At 32.9% G+C, this 14916-nt stretch overlaps 1 protein-coding gene across 1 annotated transcript in view; it reads left to right on the top strand.

Annotated features, from left to right (window-relative positions):
* Window positions 1–14916, top strand: part of sdt (MAGUK p55 family member stardust) — a 299466-nt gene that overhangs the window by 8842 nt on the left and 275708 nt on the right. The window contains exon 3 of the mRNA XM_085948727.1: window positions 5295–5352. Coding sequence (XP_085804853.1) covers window positions 5295–5352 — 58 coding nt within the window. The remainder of the gene's footprint in view (window positions 1–5294; window positions 5353–14916) is intronic.

The raw sequence follows: 14916 nt of genomic DNA, 5'->3' as shown, positions 1-14916 counted from the left end.
ACGATCAAAAAGATGGAAATACTGAATAATGAAATGTCATTTCATATTGATTTCCATAGTAACGCACGTATATATTATTTAATAATTTAGTTGCTAGGACCCCCTAGCAACCAATAATGGTATCGAAATAACTTTTCATACAAAACAGAATTAATTATTAAACTGGCGCTAGGGGCCGTTCAGGTCCATGGCCGACTGCACAACGTTTCTCCAGGCATCTCTGTCCAGCGCTCTCTCTTCCCAGTTGACTATCCCCAGCCTCTCCGCATCCCTTTGAATGTTGTCCGCCCATCTCCGTCGAGGGCGGCCAAGAGGTCGAGTGCCAGCTGGTGTGCCTTTGTAAATCCTATAGAGAGTTCTAGATCTTTCAGATCGTACAACGTGGCCCGCCCATCTGAGCCTTCTTGACCTCAGAATATTAGTGATTCTAGGTTGGTATCGGTCGAAGAGCTCAGCGTTTGTGCGGATGCGCCACCGGTGGTTCTCATTGACGGGTCCAAGTATTCTCCGGAGGATTCTGTTTTCAAACACTTGGAGCGCCTTTTCTTGTTTTTCTGTTAAACCCCACGTTTCACATCCATACATGACGATTGGTTTGATGACCACGTTATACACCCGGAATTTCGTTTTGATGGACAGCATTTTGGACCTGAACAGACGACTCAGCGCGAAGTACGCTACATTTCCACTTCTCAGTCGGTCAGAGAGCTCTAGGGACATTTCATTTTTAGAGGTAATGTTGGAGCCCAAGTACTTGAAGAGAGAGGTTCTCTCGAACGAGGAGTTTCTTATTCCAATGTTTCCAGTGGGTTCAATGCCTCTTGTCATTTTCAAATACTTGGTCTTTCCCACATTTACTCGTAGGTTCAACCTTTTCGCTGTGTCCTCCAGAGGAGTGAAAATATCTCTGACTTCTTCTTCAGATTCTCCGAGCACCACCAAATCATCTGCGTAGCCCAATATTTTATGGGACCCATTCAGGGTAACTCCACCTTCTGCTTTCAGAGCTTCTCTAACGGCTTTCTCTAAAGCTAAGTTGAACAGCATTAATTCAATTCTACTTAAAGATGGCTAAAAGTATTAAAAAAATGCATTGGCATCGTATTCTGATATATTCTAAAAGTTGCAATTGCAAGATTTGTACCGGACAAATAAGAATACGACCTAAGAAAAACGTTGTTATAATAATAAAATAGCGTCCACCTAAACTTAAACTTATCTCACGTGAGTGAAATCTATCAATATTCGAAGCGTTTTGGTTGAACAAAATTATTGCCCTTCCAATTGGCCTCGGAGTACAAACAACTGATGCTCCTGATTTCTAAGACAGTTGTAAAGGCAGAGTTCTCATTTACACCGCGTATAATTCGAAAAAAAATACATGGTCAAATATAGATATCTCCTAGCGTTTAGATTACAGTATGTACATAAAGATATAGTACGTCGGATAAAACCATGGATAGTGCCCAAGTAGAGGAGTCTCAAAAAATTCTTTTGAACTCTCTCCACCATAAGGTCGTACTTCAAATGATGCGGGACCATACAGTAGACCCACTCTCAAGTCTACGAACTAAGGAAATATACAGAACTTTTAAACATTTATTTTTCATGTTATTACCTGTTTTAAGAAACGCATTTATTAATTAATTAAAACACCCTTGCCAGTATATTTTTTTGAATAAATTGCATTATAATTAGGGATTCCAATCCCGGGATCCCGAACTATTTTCGATACCTATGAACCCCGGGATTGGTAAACATAATCCGAAACTTTCAGGATTGATTTTTCTATATTTTTTATGGAAAATAAAATAAAAACAAAAATATAACAGAAAAATATTTTGAAAAATAGAATGTTTGAGAAATAAAATATTTGAGAAATAGAATAAATAAATTAAGAAACATTTAGACGTTTCAGCCATTTACACCTAAGCTGTCATCTTTTTATAGTAAACTATTGCACACTACCAAAAAATGCTATTGTGGAGATTACTTCGGGCATATTATTCAGAATAATGTTTTAGTTACTTAAATCATTAACTTTTCTTAACACAATATGTTATTTTTTATTTTAATTGAAATTGCATTTGCATTTTATTTGTTATCTTTACATAAATAAATAAGATTGTTTTACTTTCACATTATTATTTATATTACAATATTATTTACTCTATTAAACCTATGTATTTACAAGATTGAACGTACACAATGTTAACAATAAATGACTTAAATAGTATAATTATACTAGATTTATTTTTGACCGATTTTATCAATGTTATTTGTATATATAAAAATTTAATATTAACTATGGCAAAAATGCCAATCCCGGGACCAGTCTCGGCATCCCGGGATCAAAATTCTGGCTCGGGATTGGATTCCCTATATAACTGACTAGATGTAGAATACATTAGATATTATTATTTATTTTCTGATAAATTCTCAAAATCAAGTATCGCTTTTCGTGAATTGAAATAATACGTGTATGATAGTTTTATGGGCTTGTCTGATTATTATAAAAGCGAATAGTGACATTTAATATGTTAGACTTTTAATGCAAAGGAAACTGTTTGCAATTTTTTATGGCTGACCATAAAGTGGACGTGTTCCAGGAAAAATGAATAATTTTGCAAAATGCTTTAATAATATTTTAATATTTGGTCACATATAGGTATAAACGTAATTCTTGGATGTATTCTGGGGTTCAAACGTTTATAAGATTAATTTGTTGGTAAGATGATTGGGTTGCCATCTTACATTTTAGTCCCAATTTTTTGCATTTATTCTAAATTTATAAGGTAACGTAAAAATAAAAATGACATAGATACTACCTATAAGTAGGTATAGTAAGTTCTAGGTTTAAAGCTGGATAATGTGATTATTATCGTACTTTTTAATAATTGATGCTGTAAACACAGAACACGTGAAGTATTTTGTACAAACGAATATAACATGACGTGTCACCAGTGATGCCAACCGTACTATAATTATAGTACAATACTATAATTTTAATTCCACGAAAAATGTAAAATACTATAATTTTACGCCAAATATACCAAAATACTATAATTTTAAAGGATTCAAGACGGAAAATGTTCCTGTACTATATATTTTTCAGAAATACTATAATTTTTATGCCGTTGTCCTATAATCAGCATAGAAAAAAGATGGCAACACTGCGTGTCACAGTGAATACAGTAAACAATTGAGATGCTGAAGTAACCTTCTTCATTGTTGAGCAGTCTATGACTTCCCTATGAAAATCGTTAAAGTGATTTTCAGTTTATTATAAGTCTCATTTCCAAGTACATTTCCCATACCCAGACTAACCTACATCTATGAATTATTACGAACTGTCGCATCCACGAGTGATTATCGAATGAGCGTGGTCTAACGGTCTTAATTATAGGATGGTTAGTGTCCGTTTGTGTTGTCCGCGCTGTCACATCTTTTAGACATGCTACGTCAGAATATTAAAGCAAACATTGAATGCCTCTGATGGTTGCACTAATTGATGAGTTTTACGAACACTGCCTTGGGTGTCGTAGAATGCCAAAATAGGCGATCAATTCGTTGATAAGGCTATTCAGTAGATAAATCATCGGGTCACGATCCTCAATCATGAGGTACCGATGATGAAGAGAAAGAAGCGATATTCTATTCATCTAACTATTTTGTAGTTTTACTTTACTGGGGGTGGTGTCCGAACTCGAACCTACCCTTGTGTGCGCGCCAGCAATGATTACTATCTACGAAGTAAATAGAATAATAATGTGAGATTGTAACTGCAATGCTGGGTGTATAATCATTAATCATATAATTAAAATCGAATATTCTTTTTGTTATTTCATTAATTCTTCACCGATTATCAGTATTATCACTTTTATAATCAATCCCAGCAGACGTCATAGTATCAATTTTAGGGTGAATACTCCACCTAACAGAGGCACCTAACGGAAAAATGCGAAGCTTGCAATTTGAGACATTTTTATGATAATTTACATGTTGTCAAAGGAAATTACAATTAAAAAAACGCATCCTATCTTATTGTTACAATTACATAGTATATTTTTTTAAATTTAGAGCAATATTGTGAATGATTTCAAGTTATAGACATTTACATATTTAAAAAAAAATAAAAATCGTTGATTTTTTAAATATAAATATGTATTTAAACATTATAACTATGAATTAGTCAAAAATCTTTTCTGTATAATAGAGAAAACTTATAACTAGACATGACAATAAAACGATACTTATGTCAAAATATCACATTTATTACATATTAGTGAATATGGTATTTGTCTGGATTTGATTTGTGAATTGAGTTTATTGGCCTATTAAATATCTAGTAGCTAGAACAAAAGCAGTGCTATAAAACATCTGACACTGATCTATGACGACACAATATAGTAATTATGAATGGGATTGTAAAATATTTACGATTATCGTGTTTTATGCAATAATACTTACATTATGTACGCTATATTGCATATATTCAGGCGTTAAGCCATACATTGAAACGGCACATCTAGGGACTTCACTGTGTATAAACCTATGTGAATATATTGTATACTAATTTTAAAATGAATTTCTTCACTAATTCAATTAATAATACTATCGTTTCAAAGGAGTAATAATAATTAATGTTTGTTTTATTCCGATTCATTATGTTGATTCGAAAGGGTACACGGTTGACATTATTTGGAAAAATATTTATTTCATCTGTTGCCTACAAGGTGAAGCTAAAAATGTCATAACTTTTATTTACCTAACATTAAACGTGTAATAAACTTAATACCCATACTCCAATTGCTTCATGAAAAAGGTTTTAAAAACTTAATATGTATATGCGTTCGCAATCTGAGGTTTTTCAGTAGATAGGTATAAAAATCATTGAAATACACATTTTATAGTTTTGATGTGTGTATACAATATACACAAGGGATTTATGTCCTATCGTAGAAGGTTTAGAAATCAGCACACGGGCCTCCACGTACCTTACAAAATCATTGAACCCATGCAGCGCTCGAAATGGAAAAATTAACGAACCGGAGCGCTCGACAATTTTCTAAAGAAATTAACATAGTTATAAAATGTTATGTGTATTTTATAAAAATAAGTGTGTTAGATTTTTTGATATATATTGTCTATCTAGTTCAGACGTTCAAATTATTTTTTCGGAGCGATAATTTCACCGATTTCACGAACCGGAACGGCGCTCTGGTTCGAACCAGTCCATTTCGAGCCCTGTATGTTATTATAAAATGATTTATAAAATTTTCTTCTTCTTTCAGTGCATCCAATCGTGTATGATAAAGCTAAGGGTGAAGCGAAGAAGTGACATGCGGCTGGGTGAGTAACTATATCACTTATTAATACTATAAAAAATCACTATAATTTATTAAAAATTCAGAGTTTATCAGTAATAACTACCATAAGTACATAACTCGCACCAGCGTTGCCAACTTAGCGTATTTCTTGTCAGATCTAGCATTTTTCGATAGGCACCTAGCTTGCAAAAAATGCATCTAGCTTATGGCGTTTTTATTATTTTTTGATGCTTTCAACAGCTTTTAATGTGCTAAAAATAAGCTAGATTTTTAGTTTATTTATTCAGATATTTAATGAAGGTAGGTCGGTACTTAAAACAACACAATGAAATAATATGACTATTCTTGACATTATACTGATATATTGGCAGTGACGTCCCGTGGGGGTAGGCAGATTGAGCGTTGCTTGGGGGCGGCAGTTACTCGAAGGGCGGCAAATCGAGGAGAATCATTTGGAATATATAGAAATAGTTATATAAACTTAGTAACAACGAAAATATCTTTCCATCAAAAAAATCAGCTTACTGGTTTTATCGGGTGTGCGATATCTAGTTTACTTCTATTGCCCTTCGACGTCCTTGGTGACCAGAAACGACACGTGCAGATTTGCGAATAATTAGTCTGATATTTTGTTAGTAATGTATCCATACAATGCATTTATTAGATATTGGACTCATGAAAGGATGATACAAATACTGTATAAAAAATGAGGTGGCATTTTGGCGCTGGCTAGGGGCGGCATTTTATCTAGGGACGTCACTGTATATTGGTATTAGATATTATAATTATTTAATGTGTGCTTAGGCATGTGGCATCGGAATGACGATTATCGGAGATTCCACTCTCTGGTATTACCTAATTATTACTTATCGTAGGTTGTTGGATAAATTAATTTCTTTTTGTCAATTTTGAAATGAGTTTCCGGGAAAATGTGGTGTAATTTTTACACGTCTTTAGCTACCCCATTTTTTCAATTTTTTCGCGTTTTTTCTATCTGCTAGAAAAGGCGTTTAATAAAAATTAATTTTATTTTCTCAAAATCTAGCGTTTTTTCCTGCTAAATAGCTTCTTTTCGTACCCCGTCTGGCATGGTTTTGTCAACGACAGTTAGCAACACTGACTAGCACTGCTTTCGAAGTTAACACTTTCGTATGATTAGTAGATATTAGTGGGTTTCAATGTTTCCAGTTTTATGTTTACCATTTTGGAGGGTGACTTAGAGGTCCCAGGGATCTGTTTATTTTATTTGCTTCGCTTTCATAGACTTCGACTGCTATATCGAGACGTATACGTCACTATGGCTGTTTCTGGAACTAAACTAAAACCGATGCAATAGCGCCACCATCTAAAAAGTGCGTGTTGTACTAACGAGGTACTGTCTTCGTATACCGCGCTATTACGTAGTGGGAATTTATTATAGAACAGTACTTTTAAGTTTCATCTCCATACAAGAAGACTTTCTTCAACATCTTTGTTTGGACGCTGTAAGAAAGATTAGACCGAATTTCTTCTGTGAAGTAGTAATCAAAATATTAAAATTTATTCAAAGGTAAGATAGATTCTTTCAGCGTCCATTCTCAATCGACCGTGCAGTATTATTTTTATTAAAATAAATTACTGCTTCAACGATTTAACGAAATGTGATTGTTTAACCACGCACGACGTCATTTTGATTTCGCGTAGATTTTTCTTTTTTTGTCGGTTGTTGTGAATTTTCATTTTTAAAGTGCATTGTTTATTTCGGCACCGCGCTGCCGCCAATTCGATACGGTTGGTTTAGGTACCAAATTTGCAGTGACAACCAATTTAATGTTCACCGAAACAGTACGTAGGAGTAAATTAAACGAAAACCAATGTCAATAGTAGTGGTTTATTCGGTTAGCAGCGGATTTACTGAACGGTTTGTTTAATGTTTAACCCAGGGGCGGGCAAACTTTTTGGATGGAGGGCCAAATTCAAGAATTCAAAATGAGCGGCGGGCCGCAAGTAAAATACCATTTTTAGATATACATTATTTATTATCACGAAAAATAAACATTACAAAAAAATTAATGAGAAGAATGAAACTGTTGAACATTTTTTAACATTTTTTAAAATTTAGATGTTAATTTTGTAGTTGATATTCTCAAAACTGCTAGTAAATGGGCATCGGAGATATTTGATCGTAAAGATTTTTTATTGAGGTTCATGATCGAAAATGTTTGTTCACATATATAGGTTGATCCAAAAATAACGAACATTTTTCTTGCATACCTACTCTTTAAGTTGGTCGAATTTGTCTGAATTAAGGGCATTGCAAAATTTGGAGATTTCTTCACGACGATGCAATTCTCTTAAATCAGTGTCACACTGCAGATTAATAATCTCAAGTTGTAACTCTGTCGGTACACTATCAATATCTATTGAAATCGATGTTCAACGCAGAAAATCGTGGTTACATAGTGTGAGACGAGACGCAAGGAATACGTACTGAGATAATACATTTACGAAACAACAAAATTCTTCAAATTATGATCTATTATCAATATTTTTTTAAAAATTATAAAAAAGTTATTCGTAATCACAAGTACAATTATCGATGGCGGGCCGCGATAAAATACCCGGCGGGCCACATGCGGCCCGCGGGCTGCAGTTTGCCCTCCCCTGGTTTAACCAATGCCTGGCTGAGAGCTGGTTGTGTGCATTAGAACAATATTAAATTTATGAAACTACTTAAGTACTTATTTGTAATTTTGAATGGCGCACACCCTTACAGCACATTTTCCGGCAATTTTCGTGTGTATTAATACGATTATAATAATTAATATAACTAGCTATGAACGTGTCACACAGTAGAACCTCAATAATTATCCCGGCTAATTTTGATGACAATTATTGACAGTACTGTACTCCAGATATTGTTGAATTAAGTAATAAAAACAATAATCTTTTTTCAACGATTTTAAATCAAATGTGTGCTGTGAAGGTGATGGATCCAGCAGTGGATCGACCTCGGCCAGGGCCATCTTTAGATTAATAAAGCCTGAGCATATCTTTTTACACAAGCAACGAGTGGTCCACTGTTCAGCTGTCAAAATCAGATCCCAGTTGCTTGACATATTGATTCGCCCTTTCTCGTTTCAAATTAAATTATAAATATAATTCAAATCAAATATACAACTATCAGTGTTAATAATATACATTCCTGTTATTCATCAGCTGCCAAAGTCAGACTAGTCCTTCACACAAAAACCGGTGGTATTATCGATTTCCAAAAAATATGTAGCATTGATCTGTCTCTGCATTACATTTGTAGAAGATGTGTTAATACTAGTGTATTATTTATCATGTAACTCATATATCCAAATCAAACCATTCCCTGTGTGAACACGACGGATGCGTCAGTATGAGCACTCTATAGAACAATGACAGGTCATCCATAGACAACAACGGGAGGGGCGGAAAAAGTAGGACCAGTCGTTGTGAATGTATCGGCTTTCTACTTGAGTTGGCAATGCCTCGGCTCATGATGCCGATGAAAATGGTCTAAAACAATATTCAATTAACAACTTACTTAGCTAGGCTATCTAATTAGCAAGCTTGCACTCTTGCAGTGTTAATTGTTATATTAATTTTATTTAGCATGTGTCGAAAACCGTAGTATTCGCAAAATTCCGCTAATTAGATGAACATAATGATAATTAAGTATATCAAATTAATGAAATTCGTACTTACATAATAATATGTATATAGGCAGTTGCATGTATAATAATCAGTGGCGTCTCGTGTTCTAAATATTTATCAAAACATTTTATGGAAATTCATAATAAATAACAACAATTTATTATCGCCGTCTTATCTATAGAATAATTCGACTTTAGAAAGAAAAAACGACGTAACGCACATAAATCAAATTTTACAGGAGGCACAAAAACGTTTTTGTTACCTATGGTTTTTGCTCAAAGTAAAAATACAAAATAGACAGTAAATTGTGAAGTGGATGCTAATTAATAATTTGGTTTTTATATCCCTAATCTGATATTAATTATTAAGTTAATTAAAGAAAAACCAACAAATATGTCGGTTAAGTCGTTTTTACCACTTCACTTCCATCTTTTTAAAAAAATTCCAGCAAAAAATTATATAATAAATCGGCATTTGCAGCTTGTATCCTTTGGACACAGCGTGTATTTAGTCGTGTACAGTGTTATTACAGAATAAAGTCTATTTTGAAAAAACTGAGGGTTACGTCCCTTTTCATTTCTACAGTCGAATTATTGACGAATAAAAATGAGTAAGCCGTATCAGAACAAATTGGACATTGAGACACTTACGGAGGATGTATTACAAAGAAATTCTCTTTTAAATTCAATTCAAAATCATTTCTTTGCATACCTACGGTGAACATTACAAATTATAAATTTAAGACGTTCACATTATGACATTTAAAAACAAAGAAATAGTATTAAATAGTGTAACGAAGAAATAAATATAATATATTATGCAGTATAAAAAAACAGTATGAAAAGTAAAGTAAAAGGTACAAAAATTATATATTATAAGTAAAGCATGGAAGCACACCGAATGAGCTGAGAAGTGGACCCTATTTTAAGAATTCATAAAACAACGCTCACATATTATACTCTTTTTAATAAAAAAAAAATAAAAAAAAAAAAAAACATATTATCTCATTCTCACGTACGTGGAATATAGCAACATTCGAAGCGATTTCCGATTCTACTTATGCATGCTGTCTCTATCTTTCCCTGCATTGTGCGTACCTATGAGTAAATCATGCTTCTCATCGTTGAAGTATTGCCAAAATACGCAGTTTTTTCGGGGTTGATGACAGCTCCCCGGCTCAAAACCTTCTCATTGGTGACGTAATCCTTTAAAAAAAATCAGTGGGGTTGAGGACATGCATATTGTGGTTATTTAGTACCCGTTATGTACTACCGCATTTGTCAAGATGTCCATTAATCGAGCGACATTCCGGCTCATTGCCATTTCATCAACCTGGCGACGTCTATCAGATGACGTATTGTCTGCCTCATTGGTTTTTACTATTTTTCGCGTTATTCACCATTAAATTTACATTTTCCTTATATGAGTAGAGGTAAGAAATTCCCTGGTAGAGGCAGTACCTACGGTCAGTCTTTTAACTATGTTTTCTTTAGTGAAAAGACATTGTAGGTATGTTGTATGTATTACCTAATGAAAATATAAAAACCACTTATATTTAATATGTATTCCACTGTTCGTTTATTAAGATTTGTACCGATTAAATATTTCAATTAACATATTAGTTAAAATAACTGTCGATAGTAGTTTTTTATTTTTTATTTTATTCATTGTTTTTAAATATAAACATAAGCATATCGTTATCAATAAATTTATAATTGAAAGACTGAAATAATTTGACTTTATACAGCCAATTTCTAGTGCATCTACTATAATATAGTAATTTGTAAAAGTTAAATTAAAATTGTAATATTTTTGTGAGACGGTTTTTAATTCCTTGTTACGTTACTGAGTTAATAGTTCGACTTTCAAGGCTCTTTTCGACTGGTCGAATTGCTAAAAACCTTCGTAAATCAGGAAGTACTATAAATATTTACTGTTGCAAACCAGTCGGTTAATTACTATTTTGATTAATGGCAACACTCATCGAGCGCATCCAAAGCGGATTGTTGCAAAAGCCATGCATAACAATTCGATCATATTGCATTTCGCACGCATTCCACGATAACACAATAAACTAATACAGTGGTTTTCAAACTTTTTCGCTTTACATCCGAACAACTGAAGTAGGTATTGAGAATTTCTTGCAATGTTCCCAGCACGAGGTTGGAGGGAGTATTCTCTACATCGTTTCCAACTTAGCATTTTTATTGCCATATCAAACATTTTTTAATAAACATCTAGCTTGCAAAATTCACAAGTTAAATCTAGCGTTTTTAGACACTTCGTGTACAATGTACCTACATACACTCGTACCTTACAACTATATAAATATATATATAAAAAAAATATAATATGGATATTGTTTCCAAGGTTTTTTTAAAAGTACCTTTGAAAAACAGACAAAATCGTGTTTAAAAAAATGGTAAAGCAAACATTCGATTTTACTATCTATGCAAGTATTATTATTATAGAAACGTGGGTAAGTAGCTTTCTTTTAGATTTACCCAACAGCGTATTCATAACGGTAGAGATCACAAGAAGAGGTCAATGGGCGACGAGTGAATGAAAGAATGCTGTTAGAAAATTAATACAAAGGTATCATACGTAGGTATATGATTTTTACTTTATTCAATAATTATAATACCTATACATTTTATAAGTTTGCACTTTTTTTGTACTTTTTACTACACTAATACCTACGCCTCTTTGCCTGATTACCTCGCATAACACTAGATCAGAATGATATTCACTTGTATTAAAATAATATATCGGTAGGTAGTAATAATTAAATAAATGGATAATATAATGTAAAAAGGGTATTTTTAGAATATATCACTTAGGTACATAATTTTCATCCTAGAACCGGAGTGCATAGTTATGAAGCGTATAAATACTCTACTGAGGACTTAATTGGGGTCCAATGCAAAGAATGGCGATGTTATGTAAAACTAACTTATACCTAATTGCGACCAGGCGCGCACACGAAGGGGAGTTTTGAGTTCGAACAGCCCCAAAAAATCGAAAATAATACAACACGCAATCTTACACACTATCTTAGCTATCCAATGCTTGCTTTAATATTCCGATACTAAAAGACAAGGCAGCGCGGATAACACAAGCGGACACGAATGATTCTAATGATTATGACGCGTATTCTATAGCCACTTGTGGATGTGACAGGTCCGCAATAGCTCGTAAGTAAGCACCCTTAGTCATAGTTGCAGGCCAGGTGCTGTGTTTCTGTGCAAATTTCTGTGTGTGTATGGGGAGTGTCTGAGTATGGAGATTGTACACGTAAAAGTGCGAAATTCCGCAATTGTATCGACTAGAATCTAAGTATAAAATATATGGAAGTCAGTGGCACTGGCTATATTTTGATAGCCCCGCCCCCTACCGCCGCATTATCAATGAAAAATGTGTTTTTTTTTAATGGACGCCTCCCCAAATCATTTTTCTGTGTGCGCGCCTGATTACAATCCCTATGCATATGAGTTGATGACATTTGACCAAAACTATAGGTAGGTCACTAATATGTCAATGACGCTTTACGACTTATGTGATCAAAATTGTTGCTGTTTAAAATAATTACAAGATAAAAAGAACTTTTTATATACAACGTTTTTAAATTTTCTGTTGAATCATTATGCTCAATATGCTCAAACTTGTACTTGATATGAAGTAAATAAAAAACAAACAAACAAATATAGAATACTGTAATGTCATTTTGACAGTTCATTTTGATTTCCATAGCAACGCACGTATATAATAATAATTTAGTTGCTAGGACCACCCTCTTAGCAACCAATAATAGTCAGAATAAATCAGAATTAACTGAAAATGAATTCAATACTGCTTAAAGATGGCTAAAAGTATTAAAAGAATGCATTGGCATCGTGTTTTGATATATTCCAAAAGTGTCAAATGTCTAGCTAGTCGAGAAGTTAGTTAAAAAACGATTGCAAGATTTGTACTGGACAAACAACCACCGGACAAACAAGAATACGAGCTAATAAAAACGTTGTAAAAATAGATTTTTCCCATATTATTCACACATGATAAATTGAAAGTTATATAATATACATAGGTTCTTAATCTTTTTATGAAAATTGGTAATTCTTAATAAGTAAATATTACCTATTTCACGTATTTTCGTGTACTTATCACCAACATGTTTATAACATGTTATGTAATTATATAATTTCAAAAAACTGTGTTAGATATTATATAGCAACATACCTACTAAGTAGGTAACTACTGAATTTTGAAAATTATTTATTAAAATTTAGTAGGCAATAAAAATCAAAACTCTCCATAAGTATATACATAATCAAATCGGTGAAATTAAAATTAATGACAAATGAGTAGGATTAGCCTGATGTTGTACTACAACTTTGCCAATCAATGCCTCATGCTCCCCCCCCCCCCCCTAGGTCGCCCCATCGTTTCCCCTGGGTCCATAAACTTGCGAGGCATTTATTTTATACTGTAGTTTGTTGTGAAAAGTATACCTACTTCTACTAACGGTAGGTTAGATCAGGGGTGGGAAAGTTGCGTACATACCTAGTTTTTTTTTTTTTTTTTTTAAATAATCTACACTTTGAAATTGTATCTAATTGAATTTTATAGAATTCGGTCTTATTTGGTTGAACCTAACGGAGTGTGGTTATCCAAAGTAAAAATATTCCTCAACTCTGTTCATTATCATCATTTAAAATATAATTATACATTGGAAATAATTATAACATTTAATATTTCCAACGACTGCGCAAATTTTACGAGGCGCATTATGCATTTATTAAAATTATATCAATAATAAATATAATATACTTAAATAACTTTGTACATACTTACATGTTAAAATATGAATATATATATATTGTTATAGTAATTAAGTGTGTCCTTCATATCAGCGGCGAAGGGTGGACGTAGGCTGGGGAGATTCGACAGAAATGTTACTTACTAAACGTCATCAGTCATGATTATTTGATTTCATTGAACGAATAATACAAATTGCAGATGGCATTAGTTAGTTTTTAACATTTTATTAAACCCTGCCTAAAGCCAGTGGCGACGGGTAGAGGTAGGCTGTTAAGATCCGACATGAACAGTGCACACTAAACTTTGTCAGCGGTACGTATTTGTTTTCATTGAACGAAGACTACAATGACGTATAGATAGTGTTTGTTAGTTTTTAAAATTCAAATAAATCCTGCCTAATGCAAGCTATAGTAGATAATAGTAAAAAAATATTCGTTTATCTATAAATATCCAAATGTATGACATTAACGGCCCACGTGCTCGTCGTAGGTCAAAATTGAGTTTTTATTGTATTTTCAAACCATGATCCTGGACACTCCTTAAACGTTGTAGATAATCTATTTATATAATTTTGAAGCCTTATTATCCTTTATAGTTATTTGAAACATTTGATGACTGCATAAAGTATTTTTGTTACATAAAATAGTATTCTTTTAAACCTCTCGCTCTAATGTTTTAGAATATAGTCATATTTCGGTACATAATTGTGCAGTGGTGTTAAGATTTTTTACATTTATTAATTTTTAAACGCATTTATAAAACCATTAGTATAATTTATTACGAGATAATTTTTGTAAAACATTTACGATAAAAAATTATATTGATAATCTCTGTGATCCCAAATTTGACAAGAATTAGGCATTTTATTATTCAAAAAATCGGCAAGATTAACACATTTGAAGATGATTCTAAAGATATTTATTATAAGCTATGTCTTTGACCATTCAAGTGTGATAAACATCTTATGAATAATGATTGCTTTATAATAATTATTGACCTAAGAATAAGGTAGTGTTTTTTTGAAATACGCCATTTCTTTTGTCATTCCCCAGTGGTTAATCTACAACATACGACCGTAGCCATAAATTAACAAACTATATTTGAA

The sequence above is a fragment of the Rhyacophila brunnea genome, unplaced genomic scaffold (genome assembly GCF_057557595.1).
Source record: "Rhyacophila brunnea isolate RB1 unplaced genomic scaffold, BYU_Rbru_1.0 scaffold_21, whole genome shotgun sequence".
In the NCBI taxonomy this organism is placed as follows: domain Eukaryota; kingdom Metazoa; phylum Arthropoda; class Insecta; order Trichoptera; family Rhyacophilidae; genus Rhyacophila; species Rhyacophila brunnea.
Note: the sequence above shows the minus strand (reverse complement) of the source record. Positions and strands in the feature narration are given on the sequence as shown.